General features: G+C 38.3%; 1 protein-coding gene across 1 annotated transcript in view; it reads left to right on the top strand.

Moving 5' to 3' along the window:
* LOC129049775 (actin nucleation-promoting factor WAS-like) overlaps window positions 1-25,951 on the top strand; it is a 43,452-nt gene extending 17,501 nt beyond the window's left edge. The window contains exons 2-3 of the mRNA XM_054530168.2: window positions 20,763-20,895; window positions 25,276-25,951. Of these exons, the coding sequence (XP_054386143.2) occupies window positions 20,763-20,850 (88 nt within the window). The 3' untranslated portion in view covers window positions 20,851-20,895; window positions 25,276-25,951. The remainder of the gene's footprint in view (window positions 1-20,762; window positions 20,896-25,275) is intronic.
* Window positions 25,952-27,833: the final 1,882 nt, after the last annotated feature.

Below are 27,833 nucleotides of genomic sequence, written 5' to 3'. Positions count from 1 at the left end.
TTGATTTATAAGAAAAAAACCAATTCATGAGTTTCAGCATTAGCTAAATCTCTTAGAGTTTGCTTTATGATTTTAAAATATCTTAAGAAAATACTCCATTATTCCTGAAATAATGAAAATTACTTATAATACTTTTATTATTTAAAACTATGAAAAAAGGGGTGAGTGCGGAGCTCATGCCTGTAATCCCAGCACTTTGGGAGGCCAAGGTGGGAGGATCATTTGAGGACAGGAGTTTGAGACCAGACTGGGCAACATAATGAGACCTCGTCTTGACAAAAATAAATTAAAAAATTATCCAGGCATGGTTGCATGAGTCTTTAGTCCCAGCTACTCGGGAGACTGAAGTGGGAGGATCACTTGAGCCTGGAGATCAAGGCTGCAGTGAGCCGCGATTGCACCACTGCACTCCAGCCTGGATGACAGAGTGGGACCCTGTGCGCCCCCAATAAAAAACCCCAACCCTCCCCCCAACTATAAAATAATATATTTTCATGTAAAAATCAAACAAGAAAAGCAAATAAATATGAAGGTTTTCCATTCTGGCCCATTGCAGACAATACCTCTCCTCTGAAATAACCAGTGTTATGGGGTCCACATTTTATCTAGCTAGGTCATAAATAAAATAAATAATAAGTAAATAACATAATAACAAATGAATAATACATGTTGTGAGTATAATAAGAACAAAAAAGTTTTAAAACTTGATATTTTACACCAATTTACTTGGTCTTTTTTTTGGGGGGACGGAGTTTCGCTCTTATTGCCCAGGCTGGAGTACAGTGGCGTGATCTCAGCTCACTGCAACCTCTGCCTCCGGGGTTCAAGTGATTCTCCTGCCTCAGCCTTCTGAGTAGCTGGGATTACAGGCGTCCACCACCATGCCCATCTAATTTTTTGTATTTTTAGTAGAGATGGGGTTTCACCACGTTGGCCAGGCTGGTCTTGAACTCCTGACCTCAGGTGATCCACCTGCCTCGGCCTCCCAAAGTGCTAGGATTACAGGTGTGAGCCACCGCACTTGGCTAATTTACTTGATAAATTATGAAGGGAAGATAGATTATTACCTAGATGATCAGATTTGATTTATAAATATTACCTCTTCTTTCTTTAGCCACGGGATAAGTACGAAACATAGAAATAGTCCAGAGTAGAAAAAATGATCTTATTTATGTCTGTCTTCCCCATTTCACTGTGAGATTCTTCAGGCTGGGAACTGTGGCTAATCTTTGTAGCCTCAGAACCTAAAACAGAGGTTGGCACAAAATAAGCTTGGCACAAAATAAGTGCTGAATAAATGCTTGTTATGTAGTGTTGACTCTACTGGGCAGTATTTATTATCTTGAATTGATAGCGCTGGTAGAATTCAGTTCCAAGATGTGCATTCCAGGCTACAATTCATTGCTAGTGCAGTATGGCAACCTGGATTGTCTAAAAGATACCACTAGATACAGCATGGTGAAAGCCACAGGCACCTACCTGCCTTAAAAATCCAGGAATCTGAAGATTTAAATTGTTCACAGATAGTTTTCCTCTCCCAGAGTCCCCAAACCCAGGGGTAGAGGTGGTATTCCTCTATGTCAGATTTCTAAACTACACACCATGAGCCTCGCATGAACTCAGAATCCTAGATGGTTTTTACAAACAAGTGTCTGGAAAGGGTCATTTAGATCTGGCCACAGGCCAGCTGCAGTGGCTCATGCCTGTAATCCCAGCAATTTGGGAGGCTGAGGTGGGAAGATCACTTGAGGCCAGGAGTTCAAGACTAGCCTGGGCAATATGGTGAAATCCTGTCTCTACTAAAAATACAAAAATTAGCCGGGCGTGGTGGCGCATGCCTGTAATTCCAGCCACGCAGGAGGCTGAGGCAAGAGAATCGCTTGAACCTGGGATGGGGAGGTTACAGTGAGCCGAGATGGTGCCAATGAACTTCCAGCCTGGGAGACAAAGTGGGACCTTGTCTCAAAAAAAATTAAAATTCAAAATATTAAGTAGAAAAGTTCTTGTGTTCCTTGGAAGTGCGCTACAGTAGAGGCAGAATGGCCACGTTCTATAAATGTGGAGAAGCACAAAGAATATATAGAAATTTAGCTATACTTAATTATTATTTCATACTTTTGCCTTTTAAAAACTCATTTTCATTCCAATTTCAGTGTTTAACATTAATATTTTGAGGTATATTCCATAAAATAATATTTAAAAACGTATACAAATCCAGTATTTTAGCTTTTTGAAAGTTACTTCAAAGCACATTTGCAGGGGGGATGTTTATTATCCTCATTACAGAAAAGGCTCTGGAAAGTCACCATTTGCTCAACCAGCTAGACTGGGGCCAGGGTTTAGAGATCTATGTTCAAGTTATTCCTAAAATATCAGAGGGCCATTGTGGGCCAAAAGTTTATATTGTTAACGGTATGACCGTGGTCCAGAAATATTTGACTCCTCATTGTTAGTTTAGGTTAGTCAAAATTAATTAGTTTCAACTTGCTTGACGACATTAATTGTTTGGTTGTGGTTTTCTGTAGGATTGTGTTGAGGAGGATTTTGAGGCTATGTCTGAGCTTTACAAGCAAACGTTGTGATGACTCAGCACTATCAAGGGCATTCAAAGGAGGAGTGGTGATATGTAGGGCCATTTTTTGGTTATCCTGTTCTAAATTAATTTTAAGGTTTCTTATAGCTCTAAAAGTCTAATTCTGTTTATAAACATGGCAATCTGTTAATGATGTATTATCAGTAAAAATTTTCAAGTACATATGTCATTTTTGTGTGCACATATTTTAGCATGGAAAAGGTTCTGGAAAGACATTCTTTGAATTGTGATGTGATCATCTCTAGGTGTTAGAAATTAAGGATATTTATTTATTTTTGTCTTTGTTTTCTAATTTTTCTTCAGTGATCATATATTGCTTCTGTAATAAAATTGTAAAACATTTCAAAAATGTCTGATACTAAAACAGGTGCTTAAATCCATTTGCAATTACAAATGTTACCAGGTATAAAATAAAGTTAATTACATCATGTTAGATGAATTATTTATTATAGCTAGCAAAACAAGTCTCATAGATATCATTAAGTAGTATTTCATGCATGTATATATTTTTTTCATTATATTTTAAGTTCTGGGATACATGTGCAGAACATGCAGGTTTATTACATAGGTATACATATGTCATGGTATGCACCCATCAACCCATCATCTACATTAGGTATTTCTCCTAATGCTATCCCTCCCCTAGCCCCCCAACCCCCAACAGGCCCTGGTGTGTGATGTTTCTCTCTCTGTGCCCATATTTTCTCATTGCTCAACTCCTGCTTATGAGTGAGAACATGCAGTTTTCTGTTCTTTGTTAGTTTTCTGAGAATGATGGTTTCTAGCTTCATCCATGTCTCTGCAAAGGACATGAACTCATCTTTTTTTATGACTGCATAGTATTCCACAGTGTATATGTGCCACATTTTCTTTATCCAGTCTATCATCGATAGGTGTGTGGGTTGGTTCCAAGTCCTTGCTATTGTGAATAGTGCTCCAATAAACATACGTGTGCATACATCTTTATAGTAGAATGATTTATACTCCTTTGTGTATATCCCCTGTAATGGGATCCCCAGGTCAAATGGTATGTCTAGTTCTAGATCCTTGAGGAATTGCCACACTGTCTTCCACAATGGTTGAACTAATTTACACTCCCACCAACAGTGTAAAAGCGTTCCTATTTCTCCACATCCTCTCCAGCATCTGTTGTTTCCTGACTTTTTAATGATCACCATTCTAACTGGCATGAAATGATATCTCACTGTGGTTTTGATTTGCATTTCTCTAACGACCAGTGATGATGAGCTTTTTTTCATATGTTTGTTGGCCACATGAATGTCTTCTTTTGAAAAATGTCTGTTCATGTCCTTTGCCCACTTTTTGATAGGGTTGTTTTTTTCTTATAAATTTGTTTAAATTCTTTGTAGATCCTGGATATTAGCCCTTTGTCAGATGGATAGATTGCAAAAATTTTCTCCCATTCTGTAGGTTGCCTGTTCACTCTGATGATAGTTTCTTTTGCTGTGCAGTAGCTCTTTAGTTTAATTAGATCCCATTTGTCAATTTTGGCTTTTATTGCAATTGCTTTTGGTGTTTCATTGCCAATGCCTATGTCCGGAATGGTATTGCCTGGGTTTTCTTCATGGGTTTTTATGGTTTTGGTCTTATGTATAAATCTTTAATACATCTTGAGTTAATTTTTGTATAACGTCTAAGGAAAAGGTCCAGTTTCAGTTTTCTGCATATGGCTAGCCAGTTTTCCCAACACCATTTATTAAATAGGGAATCCTTTCCCCATTGTTTATTTTTGTCAGGTTTGTCAAAGATCACATGGCTGTAGATGTGTGGTGTTATTTCTGAGGCCTCTGTTCTGTTCCATTGGCCTATATATCTGTCCTGGTACCAGTATCATGCTGTTTTGGTTACTGTAGCCTTGTAGTATAGTTTAAAGTCAGGTAGCATGATGCCTCCAGCTTTGTTCTTTTTGCTTAGGATTTTCTTGGCTGTATGGGCTCTTTTTGGTTCCATATGAAATTTGAAGAAGTTTTTTCTAATTCTGTGATGAAAGTCAATGGTAGCTTGATGGGAATAGCATTGAATCTATAAGTTACTTTGGGCCGTATGGCCATTTTCACAATATTGATTCTTCCTATCCATGAGCATGGAATATTTTTCCATTTGTTTGTGTCCTCTCTTATTTCCTTGAGCAGTGGTTTGTAGTTCTCCTTGAAGATGTCCTTCACATCTCTTGTAAGTTGTATTCCTGAGTATTTTATTCTCTTTGTAGCAATTGTGAATGGGAGTTCACTCATGATTTAGCTGTTTGTCTATTATTGGTGTATAGGAATGCTTGTGTTTTTTGCACGTTGATTTTGTATCCTCAGACTTTGCTGAAGTTGCTTATCAGTTTAAGGAATCTTTGGGCTGAGACAAGGGAGTTTTCTAAATATACAATCACGTCATCTGCAAACAGAGATAATTTGACTTCTCTTCCTATTTGATTACTTATTGCTTTCTCTTGCCTGATTGCCCTGGTCAGAACACCCAGTACTATGTTGAATAGGAGTGGTGAGAGAGGGCATCCTTGTCTTGTGCTGCTTTTCAAAGGGAATGCTGCCAGCTTTTGCCTATTCAGTATGATATTGGCTGTGGGTTTGTCATAAATAGCTCTTATAATTTTGATATACATTCCATCAATACCTAGCTTATTGAGTGTTTTTAGCATGAAGGGTGTTGAATTTTATCGAAAGCCTTTTCTGCATCTATTGAGATAATCATGTGGTTTTTGTCATTGGTTCTATTTATGTGATGGATTACATTTATTGATTTGCGTATTTTGAACCAGGCTTGCATCCCAGGGATGAAGCCCACTTGATCATAGTAAATAAGCTTTTTAATATGCCGCTGGATTTGGTTTGCCAGTATTTTATTGAGGATTTTCTCATCAATGTTCATCAGGGATTTTGAACTGAAATTTTCTTTTTTTGTTGTGTCTCTGCCAGGTTTTGGTATCAGGATGATGCTTGCCTCATAAAATGAGTTAGGGAGGAATCCCTCTTTTTCTGTTTTTTGGAATAGTTTCAGAAGGAATGGTACCAGCTCCTCTGTGTACTTCTGGTAGAATTTAGCTGTGAATCCGTCTGGTCCTGGGCTTTTTTTGGTTGGTAGGCTATTAATTACTGCCTCAATTTCAGAACTTGTTATTGGTCTATTCAGGGATTTGACTTCTTCCTGGTTTATTCTTGGGAGGGTGTATGTGTCCAGGAATTTATCCATTTCTTCTAGATTTTCTAGTTTATTTGCATAGAGGTGTTTATAGTATTCTCTGAGGGTAGTTTGTATTTCTGTGGGATCAGTGGTGATATCCTCTTTATCATTTTTTATTGTGTGTATCTGATTCTACTCTCTTTTCTTCTTTATTAGTCTGGCTAGTGGTCTATCTATTTTATTAATCTTTTCAAAAAACCACCTCCTGGATTCACTGATTTTTTGAAGGGTTTTTTTTTGTGTCTCTATCTTCTTCAGTTCAGCTCTGACCTTAGTTATTTCTTGTTTTCTGCTTCCTTTTGAATTTGTTTACTCTTGTTTCTCTAATTCTTTTATTTGTGATGTTAGGGTGTCAATTTGAGATCTTTCCTGCTTTCTCCTGTGGGCATTTAGTACTATAAAATTTCCTCTAAACACTGCTTTAGCTGAATCCCAGAGATTCTGGTATGTTGTGTCTTTGTTCTCATTGCTTTCAACAAAGTTATTTATTTCTGCCTTAATTTCGTTATTTACCCAGGAGTCATTCAGGAGTAGGTTGCAGTTTCCATGTAGTTGTGTGGCTTTGAGTGAGTTTCTGAATCCTGAGTTCTAATTTGATTGAGAGACTGTTATGATTTCCATTCTTTCGCATTTGCTGATGAGTGTTTTACTTCCAATTATGTGGTCAATTTTAGAATAAGTGCAATGTGGTGCTGAGAAGTATGTATATTCTGTTGATTTGGGGTGGAGAGTTCTGTAGATGTCTATTAGGTCCACTTGGTCCAGAGCTGAGTTCAAGTCCTGGATATCCTTGTTAATTTTCTGTCTCCTTGATCTGTCTAATATTGACAGTGGGGCGTTAAACTCTCCCATTATTATTGTTTGGGAGTCTAAGTCTCTTTGTAGGTCTCTAAGAACTTGCTTTATGAATCTGGGTGCTCCTGTATTGGGTGCACATATATTTATGATAGTTAGCTCCTTGATGAATCTGACAATTATGTGTCTTGGGGTTGCTTTTCTTGAGGGGTATCCTTGTGGTGTTCTCTGTATTTCCTGAATTGGAATATTGGCCTGTCTTGCTAGGTTGGGGAAGTTCTCCTGATGAATCTGATGATTATGTGTCTTGGGGTTGCTTTTCTTGAGGGTTATCATTGTGGTGTTCTCTGTATTTCCTGAATTGGAATATTGGCCTGTCTTGCTAGGTTGGGGAAGTTCTCCTGGATAATATCCTGAAGTGTGTTTTCCAACTTGGTTCCATTCTCCCTGTCACTTTCATGTAGACAAATCAAATGTAGGTTTGGTCTTTTCACATAGACCCATATTTCTTGGAGACTTTGTTCATTCCTTTTCATTCTTTTTCTCTAATCTTGTATTCATGCTTTATTTCATCAAGTTGATCTTCAATCTCTGCTATCCTTTTTCTGCTTGATCAATTTGGCTATTGATGCTTGTGTATGATTCATGACATTCTTGTGCTGTGTTTTTCAGCTCCATCGGGTCATTTATGTTCTTCTCTAAACTGGTTATTCTAGTTAGCAGTTCCTGTAACCTTTTATCAAGGTTCTTAGCTTCCTTGCATTGGGTTAGAACATGCTGCTTTAGCTCGGAGAAGTTTGTTATTACCCACCTTCTGAAGCCTACTTCTGTTAATTCGTCAAACTCACTCTCTGTCCAGTTTTGTTCCCTTGCTGGTGAGGAGTTGTGATCCTTTGGAAGAGAAGAGTCATTCTGGTTTTTGGAATTTTCAGCCTTTTTGCACTGGTTTTTGCCAAGACCAGCTCAGTTGGGGAGACCCTAACCCAACAGCGCTAGAGGAATTAAAGACACACACACACAGAAATATAGAGGTGTGGAGTGGGAAATCAGGGGTCTCACAGCCTTCAGAGCCGAGAGCCTCGAACAGAGATTTACCCACGTGTTTGTTAACAGCAAGCCAGTGATAAGCATTGTTTCTATAGATTATAGATTAACTAAAAGTATTCCTTATGGGAAACAAAGGGATGGGCCAAAATAAAGGGATGGGTTTGGCTAGTTATCTTCAGCAGGAGCATGTCCTTAAGGCATAGATCACTCATGCTATTGTTTGTGGTTTAAGAACGCCTTTAAGCAGTTTTCGGCCCTGGGTGGGCCCGGTGTTCTTTGCCTTCATTCTGGTAAACCCACAACCTTCTAGCGTGGGCGTCATGGCCATCAGGAACATGTCACAGTGCTGTAGAGATTTTGTTTATAGCCAGTTTTGGGGCCAGTTTATGGCCAGGTTTGGGGGGGCCTGTTCCCAACAGGTTTCTCCTCATCTTCATGGATTTATCTACCTTTGGTCTTCGATGTTGGTGAACTTCACATGGGGTTTCTGTGTGGAAGTCCTTTTGTTGATTTTGATGCTATTCTTTTCTGTTTGTCAGTTTTCCTTCTAACAGCCCCCTCTGCTGCAGTTCTGCTCGAGTTTGCTGGAGGTCCACTCCAGGCCCTGTGTGCCTGGGTATCACCAGCAGAAGCTGTAGAACAGCAAAGATTGCTGCCTGTTCCTTCCTCTGGAAGCTTTGTCCCAGAGGGGCATCCACCAGAAGCCAGCCGGAGCTCTCCTGTATAAGATGTCTATTGACCCCTGTTGGGAAGTGTCTCCCAGTCAGGAGGCACGGGGGTCAGGAACCCACTTGAGGAGGCAGTTTGTCCCTTAGCAGAGCTCGAGCGCTGTGCTGGGAGATCCTCTGCTCCCTTCAGATCTGGCAGGTAGGAACATTTAAGTCTGCTGAAGCTCCATCCGCAGCTGCCCCTTCCCCCAGGTGCTGTCCCAGGGAGATGGGAGTTTTATCTATAAGCCCCTGACTGGGGCTGCTGCCTTTCTTTCAGATATGCCCTGCCCAGAGAGGAGGACTCTAGAGAGCCAGTCTGGCTGCAGCGGCTTTGCCGAGCTGTGGTGGGCTCCGCCCAGTCCGAACTTCCCTGCAGCTTTGTTTACACAAAAACAAAGGGAAAACCGCTTACTTAAGCCTCAGTAATGGCGTAGGCCCCTCCCCACACCAAGTGCGAGCATCCCGGGTTAAGTTCAGACTGCTGTACTGGCAGCCAGCATTTGAAGCCAGTGGATCTTAGCTTGCTGGGCTCCGTGGGGGTGGGATCCTCTGAGCTAGACCACTTGGCTCCCTGGCTTCAGCCGTCTTTCCAGGAGAGTGAACAGCTCTGTGCCACTGGGGTACGAAAAAAACTCCTGCAGCTAGCTTGGTGTCTGCCCAAAAGGGCCACCCAGTTTTGTGCTTGAAACCCAGGGCCCTGGTGGTGTAGGCACCTGTGGGAATCTCCTGGTCTGTGCGTTGTGAAGACTGTGGGAAAACCATAGTATCTGGGCCAGATAGCACCTCCCTCACTTCACAGTCCCTCACAGCTTCTCTTGGCTAGGGGAGGGAGTTCCCCGACCCCTTGAGCTTCCTGGGTGAGGCAATGACCCACCCTGCTTCGGCTCACCCTCTGTGGGCTGCACCCACTGTCTAACCAGTCCCAATGAGATGAACCGGGTACCTCAGTTGGAAATGCAGAAATCACCCACCTTCTGTGTTGGTCTCACTGGGAGCTGTTCTTATTTGGCCATCTTGCCCAGGAATCCTTATGTACATATTTAATTGCAGCTTTTCTCCAAGAAAAATTTTTATTAACTTTTAAAAAATTTTATTTAGAGACAGGGTCTTATTCTGTCACCCAGGCTGGAGTACAGTGGTGCTGTGATAGCTCACTGCAGCCTTGAACTCCTGTGCTCAAGTTATCCTCCCATCTCAGCCTCCTGAGCAGCTAGGGCTCCAGGCATGTGTCACCATACCCAGCTAATACATTTTTATTAACTTTTAAAATTGTAAATAGTTATACATGTATCTGGTAAAATTTCCAATAGTACCAAAGTTTATAGAATTAAAAAGAATCTTCCTTCCAACCAGAATTGTCAATCTTCCTCCCAAAGATAACTACAGTTATTGGTTTCTTACATATCATTTCAAAATAATCATATTATATATAAGCATATGTATATTATATATTACATTATATATTCTTCACCCCAAATAGAAGTATCCTATATATTCCATTGTATTTTTTATTTACATTCACTTGATAATATCTATTGGAGCTCTTTTCCTACGAATCCATGTAGTTTCACTCCATTCTTTCTATTGACTGCATAATATTCCATTTTATAGATGAACCATAATTCAATTAGTACCCTATTCATTGACACATATGTTTTCCAAAATTATTTAGCTATTTTAGGCTGGGTGCAGTGGCTCATGCCTCTAATCCCAGCACTTTGGGATGCCAACGTGGGCGGATAACTTGAGGTCAAGAGTTTGATACCACCCTGGCCACCATGGTGAAACCCCATCTCTACTAAAAAAATACAAAAATTAGCCGGGCATGGTGGTGGGCACCTGTCATCCCAGCTACTCAGGAGGCTGAGGCAGGAGAATCACTTGAACCCAGGAGTGGAAGGTTGTAGTGAGCCGAGACTGTGCCACTGCACTACAGCCTGGGAGCTAGAGCAAGACTCTGTCTCAAAAACAACAAAAACAAAAATTATTTAGCTATTTTAAACAGCACAGCCTTGAATAGAGTTGTACATATATCTTTGAACACATGTCAATATTACTATTAGATAAATTCCTAAAAGCATAATTTTTAGGCCAAAATTATGCACATTAAAAATTTTGGTAGATGTGTTTCAAATCACCCACCAAAGACATTGTACTAATTTGCATCCTCACTGTACTAATGTATGGGAATGCTAGTTTTATTAAATCCATGTCAGTATGGCATATTATCAAACTGGAATTTTTAATTTATCTATAGGTGAAAAATAGTAACTGGAAAACTGGAAACTGGAAACTGCCTGTTACCGTCCATTCCCAGTTTTACATTGTGTTTTTTCCTAAGCATTCTTCCAGAAATGGTTAATGAGTTAACAGAGGATAACAAGACATTATCTAAAATTAGTTTCTTATAAGTTATTTGTCATTAGTATCTTTAAAAACACAGATTCCCTTCCCCTAACTTAATAAGCATCTATGGGAAGCTTTCTAAATGCAGAGCTGTACATTCTGGCTCTGGAGGGACAAAAAGATTAACTGGATAAAGGGTCTATCTCAGAGCTCACAATTTAACGGGAAAAATGTAAACAAAAAGACATGCTCTTAAAATATTATAAGGGCTGTAGGGGAGCATAAGAGGTTCAAGGGATTGCTTTAAACAGATTGAACAGGGAAGGCTTAACAAAGTAGGTGCAATATGTCCTTGAGGGATAGAGTATTAGTTTTCTAGGCCTGTTGTAACAACCTATATGCCACACCACAAACTGGGTGACTTAAAATAGCAGAAACTTATCGTTGAGATGGAGCAGGGACCCCTCTTAGGGGCCTGCCAGGTACTTCTTTCCCAAGCATGGAAATAAAGGAAAATTGTGGGTTCCTTCAAGGCAAATTCCAGGCATCTAGCTAGCCCTGAGAAGAAAATGAACAACTTGATAAGTGAGAAGGTGACAATAGCTTAAAACAATAGCTAAGGAAGTTGGAGTCACGAGATTTTTTGTTCCTTATAGAAACTAAGGATAACATCTTCACATATGTCCTTGAGTTGTTTTTCAGAAACTCAGATCCCCACCAAGTGGATCTGCTGGCCTGTAGATCTCAGATAAGGGGGAACTGACGACTGAACTCTGACCACTGTTCTTTGTTCTGAATTCCCTCCTGAGGGGCCTGGAGGAAGTCATGCCCACAGATCAGACCTAAACATTCCTTTCTGCTGACCTCAAGTTTTTAGACAAAACTTTCCTTCCATAACCAATTGCAAATCAGAGTCTTTGAATCCACCTATTACCTGTAAGCACCCCTACTTCAAGATGTCCCACCTTGTTAGGCCAAACCAATGTATCACCTCAATGTGTTGATTTATGAGTTTGCCTGTAACTTCTGCTTTCCTGAAATGTATTCCTGCCTTTAAAAACCCTTACCTGTAAGTCACTGAGGAGGTCAGGTCTTAAGCATGGGCTGCCTGATTTCCTTCTTGGTGCCTTGCAAATAAATGCCTGCCTTTCTCCCACTACAAAGCCTCAGTGTGGATGTTTGGCTTTACTGTGCCAGGAAAGTGGACCCTGTTCAGTTCGGTAACATTGTCTCAACAGTTCTGGAGGCTATAAATCCAAAATCAAAGTGTTGGCAGGGCCATACTTTCTGAGGCAGAATCCTTCGTTGCCACTCTCTAGCTTCTGGTGGTGGCTGTCAATCGTTATTGCTCCTTCACTTGCTGCTGCATCAGTCCAATGTCTGCCTCCATCATTGATGGCTGTCTTCACATCGTCTTCCCTCTGTGCGTGTTGGTGTCTGTGTCCAAACTTCCCCCCCTTTTTATCAGAACACCAGTCATATTGAATTAGAACCCTCCCTAGTGACCTCATCTTAAATTAAGAATCTGCAAAGGCCGGATTTCCAAATAAGTACATTCGTAGGTACTGGGGGTTAAGACTTCAATATATCTCTGGGAAAACACAATTCAACCCGTAACAATGGGTAGGATTTTTTATTTTTTTCTTTTTGAGACAGAGTCTTGCTCTGTTGCCCAGGCTGGAGTGCAGTGGCGTAATCACAGCTTACTGTAGCCTCAAACTCCTAGGCTCAAGCAATTCTCCCATTTCAGCCTCCCAAAATGCTGGGAGCCACTGTGCCCAGCCAAGATTTCGATAAAAGAGAATGGGGAGCAGTTGGTGGAGCATAGGTATTCTAGGAGAAAAGAATAAGATGAAGACTTATCAAGAAGAAGTACAGGGCATGTCCAGAAAATATCAAGTACTTTGTCTAGTATTGTGAGCAAGAGCATGTTGCAAGTGAGGGGGCTGTGGAAGAGGGCCTTGTGTCCATTTGCTCTCTGGGGAATGGCAACCACTGAAACTTTCAATCAGAGTGCATAGTTTAATCACTGTGCCTCAAGGATATTACTCTATGCTGTGTGTATGACAGATTGGATGGGGAAACTAGTGAAGGCAGGAGCACCAGAGAGGAAACTATTGTAGCTGCTTCCAAGAGGTCAGGCAGCAAACCTTGAACTTCTAGTCTGTGGGTTATGTCGTCTGCACTCATCTTCATCCTCAGACCCTCTACCACTGGGGTATGAAAGGGCTGCTTGCTTCTGATTTGCAAATTCCCACAATCCAGATGGATCTCTCTTCCCCATCAGAAAAATTGTTTGAAATATACTCCCGTATTTCTTTATCCAACTGGGTTGCTTTATGAGTTGCAGTGTTGCACGTTGCCAAATGTTACGCATGTTGCTTGCTCTAAAAGAGGCCTGGGGGTTGTTTATGACTCTTTGGAAGGCCTTTCTTTCTGCTTTTTTCCTTAGCATTTTTCAGATAGACTCGCCAAAACATCTTGAACCAGAAAATGAAATTTGAAAAGCGTCTTCTCCTTTAAGTTCTTAAGAGCTTTTCTGCACCTTTTCTTCAAAAGAGCGTCTAAAAGTGGGTTAATGACTGAATTAAGCAGTGCTGGCCAGGCAGATATTGTCTGCATCTGCGGAGGAAGAGTCCACCCACTGTTTACCATTGTGCTTGCCTGCGATATGCTTACAATTATGTAGGGGATCCAGCAACAAAAGAAAATAAAAGTCACCAGAAATAGATGAAAGGTACCATTGTATTCAGGAGCAGGGGTGGTGCTCATTTCAAAATCTTCTGTTTTCTGCTCTGAGGAGCAGAGGAGCTGGATAAGTGTATAGTATCGTCTAAGACTGAATAGTGTTGCTATCTGGGACTGTTTCTCTTGAGATCCTTGAATACATTTAGAATGTTCTTAGCACTTCTTTGCAGAGAAGGCTATCCTTATCATTCTCAGCAACTGACTTTCAATACCCTGTAGCCAATTGGCTTGCTCCCTATCTATGTCTACTGCATAAACCTAACATGATGTACCAACACACAGACAGGGAACGAGAAGAGCAAGATGCCATAAGCCTCATGGGTTAGTCTGAATGCCCAGTGTTGCAGGTAGCTGCCTAATATTTAAAAGGCTACCATGTTACAAAGAGGAAACTTTGACAAGGCAACTTAAATTCAGATCCAGATCCCAGTGCTATAATTGTTTTAAAGGTACCCCATGTGCTGTGTCAAACACCATACATCTACCTATAAACATTGTAGCTGATGCATATGCTCAAGGTATGCAATAGAGCAAAAAACTATTGACCAGATAAGCTAAAGCAGGCTATGTTCTAACTGACAAAACAAGATTTCTAATCTCAAGATGGTCCTGGTATCAAAGCTGAGTTCAAAACATAAAAACTAAGCTAAAAATGTTTGTATCAAGATTAGGGACGCTAGATTATAATACATTTTTGAAATGCAATGTTATAAAGTCTAACCTCACATGTATTTATTGCCCTCTGGAAGAATAGATACCAGTTTTTCAGAGAATAATTTGACTTTAAGATCGAAATGACTTTTATAGACACTAATTTACAGTTTATTCATTTATTCAACATTTTTAGCACCTTACATTGGTAGGAGGTAAAGTGTCCCATAAGCTATTCAATTATCTTTTAAAATAAACAAATAGATGAACGCCTTAACGCAAATATCAGGGTAGGAAGATTTACAGAAGCAATGCTTTTTTAAAACTGTAAATAATAACCATGCTGCATTATCCTTGCATTCAAGAAGGTTGGGAAATATTCCTTTTAAGATCTTCTTTCCCTTAAAATGTAATAACAGGAAAGAAAAACATTTGGGACTACTTTTTCTTAGTATTATGTGTACTCAGGAAATAAAGACATATATTTAAAGAAGTATATGTATATTATGTGTATATATACATTCACACACACACAGAAATATATTTTAATAGCAATAACTCAATGAGATTTGTAGAAAATAATCACTTCAATTTTGCCTTTTTTCTTTTTGTCTCCCTCCTTTTCTTTGATCTTCTTTCTTTTTGTTTTCTTTCCTGACTTTAGTTGTTTTCTCTTTTACTTCCATCTTCTCTTGTTAGAGTTTCTTCCTTTTCTCCCTTCCTTGCTTGTTTCCTTTTCACTTTTCTTTTTTCCTTCTCCATCACATTTTATAAATACCATTTCATATGCAAGATAATTAGTAAATATTTCATTAATTGTTAAACATATATTAGTTATCAAATACTTTTATACAAAACTTCCTAAAACCTATGCTGTAACAATGATAGGAATGAAACTTATTAAGAAATTGTTCTTTTTCTCATTTTGCATAAAGTTTGCAGATAAATGACTCCATCTTTCTTATTCAAATTCCAGAATGTGAACATAAAAGGAAAATATAAAATTACTATATAATCAAAATGAATTTTAATGAGAATTTAAAAGAAAACACACAGCTTCAGTGATATTGTTTCTCTTACTTGTATATTACCAAAGACAACACAACTGGCAAAATATTTGCCCATATATGTCAACCTTGGTTTACAGGAATATGGACATTGCAGAACTTAAATGCTTGGTGACAAGAAATACAGCAATCACTAGAAAGTTTTTTTTGGGAAAAATGGTACCTGCAGATCAAAGCAAAACATTTGAGATGCTAGCAAAGCATGATAACTTCAAAGGTTGTTCTCTGAACAGCTGCGAATCTGCTTTAGGTATAAAGCTTGCAAGAACTTGAGCATCCTGAAAACATTCCAGATTAACTTCCCAGTTTGACAGAAAGCTAATTGCTTTCTGGCCCTGAAAGGGATGATAGTGTGAAACCTAAAGTTCAGAAATCAATTTCTAAAATATGTCTTTTTTGGAGAATCTTTTCTTACATAAAAGCATGACTAGATACTGAATACTTCGTTGAGGAATTGAGTTTAATAAACAACCAGTATTTAAATAAAGAAGAATGGCAGGCAGAGATGAGATTCTTATTTGTAAATGCATTAAATATCAAAGGTTACACCAGTAAAAACGAATGCTCTTTCCTTAAGTGTCTGCTGCTCAGAACACTCGCCTACTCTCCATCTCTTTCATTACTTTTGATCAAATTGCATCAAGGCTGATTGATTATCATCTTCCCTCTAACTGCTAACTTTCTGAGACTCCTTCATTATGCTCCAAGGAGGACATCTTTATTACAAATAGCCTGGGGTGCAGATGAAGTATTGTTCAAAATTGATATTTCAATACAAGCACAATATGCTTTTGTATTGAAGCGGAACGAATGTTAATCCCTCTTTGTGCATTCACATCATTTTCTCTCTTCTTTTCCTTTATCTCACTGATACAATTTTTTCTTCTACAGACCTCAAAAGTTATTGCCCATGCTGTGCCCAGCATGTACCTACTAAGATTTGCAGGCTTCTTTTCCTACATGGATCCCTTTCTGCCAAATTCTGTGTTTACTGTACATTGAGGCTTTCTTCTCTCTCACTTTCACATTATAGTACAACTCATAAATTGCCCAACAGTAATTCATCAGTGAGGTAAATTGTCCTCAGGATGGTTTATCCATGAGCATCAAGGATCTAATCCTATGGCTGATTTAGGGCTGGCTTGAGACCTCTCCTGTGTTAAGAAAACTTTTGAAGAGTAGAGCCATGTTGTGCCCACCTGGGCATCAGCAAGGAAGTGAAACAGGGCCACCCTATGGGGCAGGATTCCAGCTTCTGAGGCTGGGTCAGATCCCTGCTCAATGCCAGCTGAGAGGATCCACCATTCTCCCCTTCACTGTCAATAAATCCAGAATGAATTGCATGTCCCATTTTTGTGTAATGTTTAATCCTCACAATACCCAAGGTAGGAAAAGTAAAGATGTAATCAATCAGTATCGCCTTCCAAGGGAAAAATGAGTTATGAGAGGAAGATGAGCTTTAAGGCACTTTCCAGCATTATAAATCACTGTCTAAAGCATCTGTATTTGTAACTGTGCTTAAAGTGTTTATCAGGAAAAAACTATATGTTGTATCTGTAAATGGGATAATAATAGTTCTTATGTCATATGGTTATAATGAAGATTAAATGAGATAATTCTTATAAAACACTTAACATAGTGCCTGTATTAGTACTCAAAAATAGTAGTAGTTATTAGTATTAGCTATTAATTAGTATATTGTCCACTAGGCCACACTTGCTCACTATTTTATACAAAAGTCACACGAAGCTAGGCAGTGTTATAAGTGTTTAAACTAAACAATAAGTAATTTTTAAGAGGCATATGTTTTTCTACCCAAATTTGTTATTTAGTTGTTTTTCTTACACACTGATATTTGGTGAAGAAAATAGGTTGTCACTTTTAGGAACCTACATTTTTATATTACATTATTACCAATAATATGCTGTCCTGATCTTGAGACTGAGCGTTAGAACTGAAGATGAAGCAAGGAATAAAAATTACAACATAAATAAGTTTTACCTGCCTCCTTTTATCTCATTTTTTAATGTGAAACCATATAAATACTATCGTATTCTTCCATTCCAATAATGCTGAGGAATCTCAGAAATCAATGAAATGTACAAGAAGGTACATCGTGAGATTTGTTACTAGTTGTGACGTCCTGACAACCCACAGCTGTGATATTACTCCCCTTAGACACATGATTATTTTTTGCCTATTAAGTACTGTGGCCTAAGAATATAGGAGCCTAATCTTTAAACACTTTCTCTCATTGTTTTTATGTTCCTTAAAAAACAAACCAGAAATATGCAGTCTAATACACTGCTACTGACAGTCTACCTTGATACGACATATTTGGAGATCTATTAAAACTTTAAGTGTGCATACTCTCCAATCCTGCAATTTCACTTACAGAAATTTTCTCTGCAGAAATACTTGTACAAATGCACAAAAACGTATATATTAGGATGTTTACTAAAGCACTATTTGTAATACAACAATACTGTCCCCAACTCAAAAGTCCATCAGTAGTGGTTAAATAAAATATGATGCATTCTGATAATGGAATACTATGCAGTTGTTAAAAAGACTAAACTAAATGTTAATAGAAAAAAAAAATGAAGGAATGGACACCAAATCACTGAGTGGTTTTTCTCTAGGAGAGATATTATGGGGGATATTTACTTATTTTTTCCATTATATGTCTTACTAATAGTTGAAATTTCAAAATAAGAATAAATTGCTTTTGTTAGCAGGAACAGATACACACACACATACACACACGTATGTATTTAAATATACAGTAAAACAAATACATAAAAGAAAACCTCAAAGGAAAGTACCAGGTCAACCAGAGTGGTTAGTTGAAGTAAAACAGGAATAACATTCGATCTCCAGACTTCAAGTCTATTGTGTTCTTTTCTTATAAGAACACATATTCTTAAGTATGACACATATAATGTTGGCGTATCTATGAAAGGAAAAAGGCCATCAGATTTGGTAAACTCTTTTTTTTTCTTTCTTATGGTGTCGAAAACTCTTTGCTCTTTTCAAATGTAGCATTCTTTATGCCTGTAGGACTCCCTCCTCCTCTGTGCCTGGTCCCCTCTTGTTAATGAGTCCCTTCCCTTACCCCTGCCTCCTCCCAGCCTCCTAGCCCCGTCCCTCATTTGAACAAACCATGCTGAATGGGCTTCTCTTGTAGCAAATGCAACTGAAAATTAGTGGCTACATGTAGCATGATGAAAAGGATTCTAAGGACAAATCTGGGACATAGTGTCATGATCAATTAGAGCACGAGTATCATGAAGATGATCATCTGCAGAGGTAGCAATAGTTTCATAGCTTTTCTTAGGGTTAAGGTCCCAGAGCATTAAGAAGCTTTTGAGACCTGCCAAAACAAAAAGCAAAGTCCCAACACATTAAGCCATTGTGTTCTGAGGAATAGTAATCTGCATCATGACTCTGTTTAGTGTCTAGGAGGGAAGGGACCTGGGGTTATACTAACCACTGAGTCTGAGTTCTTTCTGTATTTAGTTTTGTTTGTTTGTTTGTTTGTTTTTGTACACAGCCTTTGAGCTTCAAAGAGGACCATGGCTTACACCGAAGAGAATACAATTCAATAATTCAAGCATTGGGTTCAGAAAGAACTACACTTAACTTCAAATTTCTAAGTCCTAGGACAATTATAGGTTGAACTGGATCAATAAAAGATAGGGCTTGCCCATAAGATTTCTGAACTTTCACTTGAACTTGTCCAAATCAGAAGCAGAAAGCTGGAATTGATTCGAATTCTAGGGCACAGAGGCAAGGACACTTGTGGGTAGTACAAGGTACTAAAACACTTTCATCACCCCAAAAAGAAACCCCAAACCATTAGCAGTCATTCTCCTCCTTCCCCCAGCCCCTTGCAACCACTAATCTTTCTGTCTCTATAGATTTGCCTTTTCTGAACACTTTGTATAAATAGAATCATACAATATGTGGCCTTTGATGGCTGGCTTCCTTCAGTAAACATGTTTTCAAGGTTCATCCATGTTGTAGTAGGAATCAGTACTTCATTTCTTTTTGTGGCTAAATGATATTTCATTGGGCCAGGTGCAGTGACTCACACCTGTAATCCCAGCACTTTGGGAGGCCGAGGCAGGTGGATCATATGAGGTCAGGAGTTCAAGACCAGCCTGGCCAACATGGTGAAACCCCATCTCCACTAAGAATACAAAAATTAACCAGGTATGGTGGTGCACATCTGTAATCCTAGTTCCGTGGGAGGCTCAGGCAGGAGAACTGCTTGAACCTGGGAGGCGGAGGTTGAAGTGAACTGAGATTGTGACACTGCACTCCAGGTTTGTGACAGAGCAAGACTCTGTCTCAAGAAAAATAAAATAATATGGACACTCAGTTTGTTTCCACCTCTTGGCTATTGTGAATAGTGCTGCTATGAATACTCACATATAAGTATTTATTTGAGTACCTGTTTTCAACTATTTTGCATATATGCCTACAAATGGAATTTCTGGGTTATATATTTCTGGGTTATATGGTAATTCTATGTTTACCTTTTTTTTTTTTTTTTTTTTTCGTGGAGACAAGGTCTCACTCTGATGCCCAGGCTGGAGTGCAGTGGTGAGATCACGGCTCACTGCAGCCTCAACCTCCTGGGCTCAAGCAATCCCGGGTCTCAGCCTCCCAAGTAGTAGCTGGGACTACAGGCGAGTGCCACCACTCCACTCCCGGCTAATTTTTTTCTTTTTTTTTGAGACAGAGTCCCGCTCTGTCACACAAGTTGGAGTGCAGTGGTGTGACCTCAGATCACTGCAACCTCCACCTCCTGGGTTCAAGCAATTCTCGTGCCTCAGACACCCAAGTAGCTGGGATTACAGGCACGTGCCACCATCCTGGCTAATTTTTTAGTGTTTTTAGTAGAGATGGGGTTTCGCCATGTTGGCCTGGCTGGTCTCGAGCTCCTGGGCTCAAGTGATCTGCCCACCTAGGCTTCTCAAAGTGCTGGGGTTAGGGCGTGATCCACTGTGTCTGGCCCATATAAGTATTTTTATCCTATAGAAATATTAGGACAATGTTGCATAAATCAGAAAAATTCATTGCTCACCCTCTAGTGTTATTTATGTCAATGAACAATCCAACAGGGCTAAAAAAGTCAATATTTGACTCTGGACCTGAGAAAAGAAGCTGTTTATTGCAATTTGGAAATTACATTTTCTGTGATATAAAATTGTTTATTAGGAGCATGACAGTTTATAATACCTGGAAAGTAGAAATGACTTTTTAATACAGTTTAAATTAATGCAACAGGAGTAGCTGAAGGCACAAATTAAAAGTCATTTGCTTTTTTATACTTAAAATATAGAAAAAGAAGAAATACTTTAATTTTAAAAAGTGTTCTGATAATCCACAGACTTCATGTTGTACTTTTTAAAAGCAAATTTGATTTGAAAAAAAAAACAACAAACATATTTAGCCTTGTTGAACACCCACAATAATAATGTTTGAAAAAAACTTACCTCTTAAAGCTATTAGACACAGGGAAAGCATTGTGAATATACAAATCTCTTTTAGTTCCAAAACTAAACTCTATTTAATTTTTTTTCTTAGGGATACACCAGGCAGAATGGAGAAACTGAGACATCCTGGCAAATTTGATGAGGTCCCCAAGGTCTCTAATTTGGAATACGTCCTCTAGCAATGACCTGAGGCTTAACATCTGCTGATTCTGTGCTGCTATAAGGTAGTTCTTAGTTTACTGGGTCTGAAAAGCAGGTTTTTCTTTTAACCTCTGGTATTTCTTAACAGTTGCTACCTGTGGTATGATCATCTGATGATGTACTTTTAGCCAACTGTGTGTCATCATAGGGGTTTGTCTGTTTTAAAGAACATTCAAAGGAAAGGAATGGCTAGTCATATATGGGAGATCTTGTTAGCTGAGATTTAAGGGAGACTTAGAGAAAAGCTAACGGGAAAAGGATGTGCATTGTGGAGGAAGGGGTGACGGCTGTAACAATATAAAAAACCATTATAAATAATAAAACTGAAAAAAGATTTATGAAAACAGGTAAATGGTTGTTTTAGCTAGTGGTCAAATCCTTGGGAATCAGAGCTACAAAAGATAATTATGTGGATCTGCAAGCACTCTTAGAAACAGCAAAGGGTGTTTGTCTAACAGGCTGCAGGGGCAGAGTAGTAGTAGTGATAGCCATGGAAACACCGTCACTGGGACAACTGGGTGCTATGAGGGGCAGCTGGATGTCTTGTGCACACAATGGAGGTGGGCTGGAGTTTTAACACAGCCAGTCACATCCATGGCTCTCTGCAGCTAGTTCTAAACTGAATTTTGTTTCTTTGGTATGTTTTTCACTTGGGAAATTCAAAAAAAGATTAACAAAGGAACCCACAGCATTGATATGTTTTGGATGCTATGTAGAATTGATAAAAGAGTCCTCAGGATTCAGGATTCAGGATTCAGGCATTTAAACCAATTCACCTGCTTTACTCCTCGGGATCCTTACTATTTTTTAAAGCCTGTCCTGGATTTTATTTCATGAAATACTGTGTTACTCTGAGTTGTATGTGAACACACATACCACCCACATGGAGATGAATAAGGACATGATTTCAAATATATGTGATAAAAAAAACTTACCCCTTGACAGATATTACTTTCGTAATAGTATCTTTCCTCTCTTATATTAGAAATATAAGAATCTTGAAAGTTTTTCCAAAAACATGTGTTTCAAAATAATAGTATCCAACAAGGATGATTATGCTTATTATACTTAAAAGAGGCAGAAATGGAAATTGTTGGAACAATTTGTCCAAATGATCTAACAAATTCATGATTGAGCTGTAATTTAACCTAAATTGCTAGAGTCCCATCTTAATGATTTTTGCTGCTGCTTGTTCAAATAAAGGAATATTGATTTTAAGGTAATCACAACTGAGATGTAGTTCATATTTCTAATAATTTTCTCAGCAATACTGTTGTATTTCTCACCTAGAAGTAAAAGCATGTGTAAATGTGTTAAGATTGTATATTTTGGTGATATGGTTTCTATATTTTCATAAATTAAAAAAATTGTAAGATGGGGCTTAAAATGGAGTCATACTAATGAGAAATTTAAGATATACTAATATATAAGATCCTTCTTGTACTTTTATTTCTTGGATAAAAAGGTGAAGAAATCATAGAGTCTCAAAGAGGTAAAATATGCAATGATATTAAGACCAACCTCAAAAGTAAAAAACATAAATACCCATGTCTCTATCAAGTAAACTTGATAAATAAATTAGATAAACCTCACTGGTTTATCTAATTGGTTAGTTGAATTTTTTTTTTTTTTTTGAGACAATGTCTCTCTGTCACCCAGGCTGGAGTGCAGTGGCACAATCTCAGCTCACTGCAACCTCCGCCTCCCAGGTTCAAGAGATTCTCCTGCCTCAGACTCCCAAGTAGCAGGAATTACAGGCACCTGGCACCACGTCAGACTAATTTTTGTATTTTTCGTAGAGACAGGGTTTTGCCATGTTGGCCAGGCTGGTTTTGAACTGCTGACCTCAAGTGATCCACCCGCCGCGGCCTCCCCAAGTGCTGGGAATATAGGCGTGAGCCACCGCACCCAGATTAGTTAAATTTTCAACTAATTTAAAACTTCAAATTAGTTGAATTTTTAAATATTGAATTTTCAAATGACCATCTAGATCAACTAGTTCCTTTGCTCCAGCCAGAGGTACTGTTCATAGGCATAGATTACTTATACTAATTATCCTTTATTCATTTTCCTAAGATAAAAAGAGGACATAATAAATTATGCTAGATAACCTCCCTGGAATTATGTGAAAATTAATGAGATTATGGTTGTAGAGTTTCATTTTTTGTGAAGTGGCCAAAAAGAGTTTTTTTTTCTTTTTTTTGGAGATAGGGTCTTGCTCTGTCACCCAGGCTGGGGTACAGTGGCATGATCATGGCTCGTTGCAGCCTTGACTTCCCAGGCTCAAGTGATCTTCCTGCCTCAGTCTCCCAAGCAGCTGGGACTATAGGTGCATGCCACCATGCCCAACTTACTTTTTCATATTTTGTAGATATGGGGTCTTGCCATATTGCCTAGGCTGTTCTCAAAATCCTGGACTGAAGCTACCCTGTCACCTCTGCCTCCCAAACTGGCATTACAAGCATGAGCCACTGCACCCAGCCCAAAAACAGTTGTAAAAAATGACTAATTGAAATTAATGTACTTTTTTGAGCAAAAAAACTTAAAGTGCATAACTAAACATACACAAAGAAAGAATATGTTATTCAAGAATTATAATAGAACAATTAAGTTTTTGTTGACTTTGACATCAATGGCAAATACACTTAAATATGCATACCTCATTATTGTCAATAAACTACATCGTCACATTATTATTGACAAAAACAATAGCAAGATAAGCATCTTAATGAATGCAAAATATAGTACACTTTGTAGTTGTATATTTTTATCAATGTGTTCTCACATTTATTATATTACTTTATTCTCAGTTTAAATTAATGAATTTTTTTTGCTTTACATATATTCATGTAACTAAAACTCTCTTTCAAATGTCAAAAGAAACCCAACTGAATGTTATCTACAGATGTCTTTTACCAATTTTTTTTTTAACCTAAGTTAATTTTCAAATGTTGCTTGTTTAACCATCTCCTGTTTCACTGTCTCTATTTTTATGTTTTGTTCTTTGAAATACTTCTGCTATCTTGGGGAAATCTTTATCCTTACCATCAGGATTCTTTTGCTTTTTCTTTCCTTCTCCCATTGAACAGGTCACTTAAAGCCTTCCTCAGTAACTATTGCATATCCTTCCTTGGAGGACAAATTCCTGCTCTCTTTAAAAGTTTGTAGATACCAGCATTTTTGTTTTGTCTCAATTATTCTTAAACTTATAAGGATCTTTTAAATTGCTCTTTGAAATCCTTCAAATTCAATTTTACAAAATCAAACTTCCTCTGAAAATTTCTTTAGGAGATTTTGTTACTATTTTTGTTGAGCTTTATTTTCTATTCTTGCATCTCCTTCACAACATTCCCCTTCATAGATTCCCCTTCATTGAAATATGTCCTCTTTTTAATTTCCACCTTTTAAAAGGTGAGATATGAAGTATGTCTCTCACATGTTCTGGATTCTAACTACTAATTATTAAAACACAGCCACATTAAAATGCAAAATAGTTGCTGATTATCTAAGCCTACACTTCCTTCCTTCAGAAGTGGACATGGGGACCATCTTTTAAAGTTTGCGTTTGTTCCAGAGGGTGGTAGAGAGTTCACCATCTAGTGTTAATGCACCCTGCAGAAAGGAGGCATTCATGATAAATGCTAGGGACTATGGCAGACACACCCTCCAGTGATTCCCAATGAGTCACACCCTTGTATAATCTTCTCCTCTTGTGTGCAGAAATGGGTGACTCGCTTTTAACCAAAAGAATGGGGGTATAACTCCTTTGAGTAGGTTATACTATTAATACATGGAAGATGTGATAAGATGCCACTGCTCCAATTATGTTTATTATATAAGACAATGTCTAACAGCCTGGTGGGAGAGATTCTTCCACTGACCTTGAAAAAGTAAGCTGCCCCATGTTGTGAGAGGTTCATGGCAAGGACCTGTGAGTGACCTTTAAAGACCTCAGGGTGGCCTCTATCTGACAGACAGTAAGAATATGGGGCCTTCATGGATGAGGTGGACTCACACATGTAATCTCAGCACTTTAATAGGTCAAGGCGGGTGGATCACCTGAGGTCAGGAGTTTGAGACCAGCCTGGCCAACATGGCGAAACTCTGTCTTTACTAAAAATACAAAAATTATATTTTTGTATAATTTTGTATAATTTTGGGTGTGGTGGCGGGCACCTGTAATTCTAGTTACTTGGGAGGCTGAGGCAGGAGAATAATTTGAACCTGGGAAGTGGAGGTTGCAGTGAACCAAGATTGCACTACTGCACTCCAGCCTGGGTGACAGAGCTAGACTCTGTCTCAAAAAAGAAAAAGGGGCCTTCAGTCATAAAGCTGAAAGAAATGAATTCTACCCACAACCTGAATAAGCTTGCAAGTGGATTCTTCCCCAATTAACTCTCCAGATGAGAATGCAGCCCAGCTGACATCTTAATTGCTGCCGTGTGAAACCCTGATCTGAGGACACAGAAAAGCTTTTCCCAGGCTCCTGACCCAAAGACACTGTGAGATAATAAATGCATTTTGTTTTAAGCCTTTAAGTTTATGGTAGTTTCTTACAGAAATAGAACACTAATACAAAGATTGCCACTCTTTTCCCTAATGACAATTTCCAAAATATTCATAGACTTTCTTTCCTGTTATTTTCAATATTTTAATTTATTTTTATGAGTTTTTAAATATACTTTAATTTGTTCTGTCTCTCATCAATATTAACTTCTTTATTTGGAGCACATTTAAGTAATGGAATTTGCTTAACTAATAGATTTTTTTTTTAAGTATAGTACCTCTTGAATTTTGTAATGGGGCCAGGTTCTGTTATTGATTTTTTTGCCAAGTGCATAGACTATTAATATGCTTTTACTCTTTCAAAGAAGTATAAGTTGCTTTGTTGCATTTTTAAAACTAGAACCATAAACTTTAATTAATGGCTTTAGCTCTGCACATGTATTATAATAATGATCATAATGTTTTGCTGCAAGACATATTGTACTACTCAGAATATTTTCCATATTTCCCCAGTGTGTACTTTTCATTCACAATGTAACACAGAGCAAAGATAATAAAGATTTAATATGGAAACAAGTTTAAAATTAATGTGTCTCTTAGGTAATACAGGCTATATCTATTCATTCTAATTTATTTTAGGATACCAGAAATACCATATTCCATATTTTTATGTTTCACTACAACTGCTTCTTGAGTGAAGCAGGTATAAAAATGTAACAATATAGACTTATCAATAATTGTTTGTTGCTAACATAGAAATATCCTGAAGATACTATTTTCTGAATTGTCATTAAAATGAGTGAGTCAGCAGTAGACATGAAACCAGAGACTTCCCAAGATGATAACATGTCTTATTTTTGTGCTTCTTCATTTAGCTTTTTCCTTTGCCCCTCTGCCAAAGCTAAAGTCTTGCTTAATTTTGTGACATTTCTACAGAACAGTGATATCAGTTACTTCTTCAAAATTATTGATTTTATAAAATCTTAGAACATCGGTGTTGAATCTATTGGACTGTCTATACAGGTTATAAGAATATGTAATCTCATCAGTACTATGGCTCCTGTTGTTCAAGATTTGTGCATTTTCTATTTATATGTTCAGTTGTGTAGTCAGACTCAGAAATCAGATTATTACTTCATTTGTGAAGTCATCTTGTATGGGAATTACCCAGTTATGAATTTCCAAGGAAATTATTTGTGGCAAATGATTGACTTGTATCTTCCAGAGACTTTGCTTCCACCATGGATATTGGTGCCTCTTGCATGTCTCATGATGCTTGTCATGGTCCATACTGGGGGAATTCTGTGACTGACCACGAATGAAACAATCAGTGTCATTTTTACCTCCTTTATTTTTTAAAATTAGACTCTATATGAATTACTAAACATATATGAATTACTAGATCTACTGTGAAATAGCTATGTTGTTCACTCTTTCACATTGTATTTTCTTACCAAGTTTTGGGAATAGGCTATAGAGATGGATCTTAAGAGAAAGTAATGGGTGAACAGTAGTCATCACAGTGTTATAAACTTCTTTAATGTCTTTATGTGCTACAGTCACAAACGATATTTGAACTTAATCCAGCGCAATTTCCATCTTGTTCAACTGAGAAAATGGCTCTTGTGGGAATTCTTTTAACTGATTCCACCTGCCACAGGGTATTAGCAGATTAGAGCAAACATTGGGAGGTGCCCTGTGTCATCTAAGTGAACAATGACACATTTGTTTGCTTTTCTACCGTCAAGGATATTTGAAGGTCGACTTTTGAACAGAGTGTTTTGTGAACATAACAATAGCCACATACTTGTGTGGAAGTAAACAGATACTTGACCAAAAGAAGGGTCTTTCAACCACATAACTACAAATAGGAAAGAAAACCTAACATGAGAGATCTGCTTTTTCAGTGTGCCCACTGCTTCACCCACCCCTAGACATCTCCTGCTCAGAGAGGCTCTGTCTTAGAAATACCCAGGATCCCATTGGAGCTGTGAACACTGGTCAGCAATCCTATCCTGTATCTGATACAGGAGAAAATCCAAAAAAGGAAGTGTTGAGAGAAGTGTTTTTTCTTTCCTCACCTTTGCATTCTATAAAGGACTGAAATGTGCACATTTCTTGATGCTGTTCCTACACTGATAAATGACAACACAATAGTGCTTAAATCATTATTCCTGAAGTTTCTCATCATAAAATTTTCCCTCCACTGCATGGTAGGGCTCTGCAGAAATCATACAACTGAGGATTGCTTGGACCCAGGAGTTCAAGGCTGCAGGGAGCTGTGATTGCACCACTGTACCCGAGCCTGGGTGACAGAGTGAGATGTTGTCTAAAAAAAATCATGTAACTGCCCTTAATTTCCTTTTCTATAAAATGAAAAGAGTAATAAGAGGCTCTTGCTCATGTAATAGAATATTTTATACACATTTAAGAAATAGTCATTTAAGAAATGAAC

This window comes from Pongo abelii, chromosome 15, assembly GCF_028885655.2.
Source record: "Pongo abelii isolate AG06213 chromosome 15, NHGRI_mPonAbe1-v2.0_pri, whole genome shotgun sequence".
Classification (NCBI taxonomy): Eukaryota; Metazoa; Chordata; class Mammalia; order Primates; family Hominidae; genus Pongo; species Pongo abelii.
The sequence above is the reverse complement of the archived record's forward strand: the minus strand, read 5'-3'. Positions and strand labels throughout refer to the sequence as shown.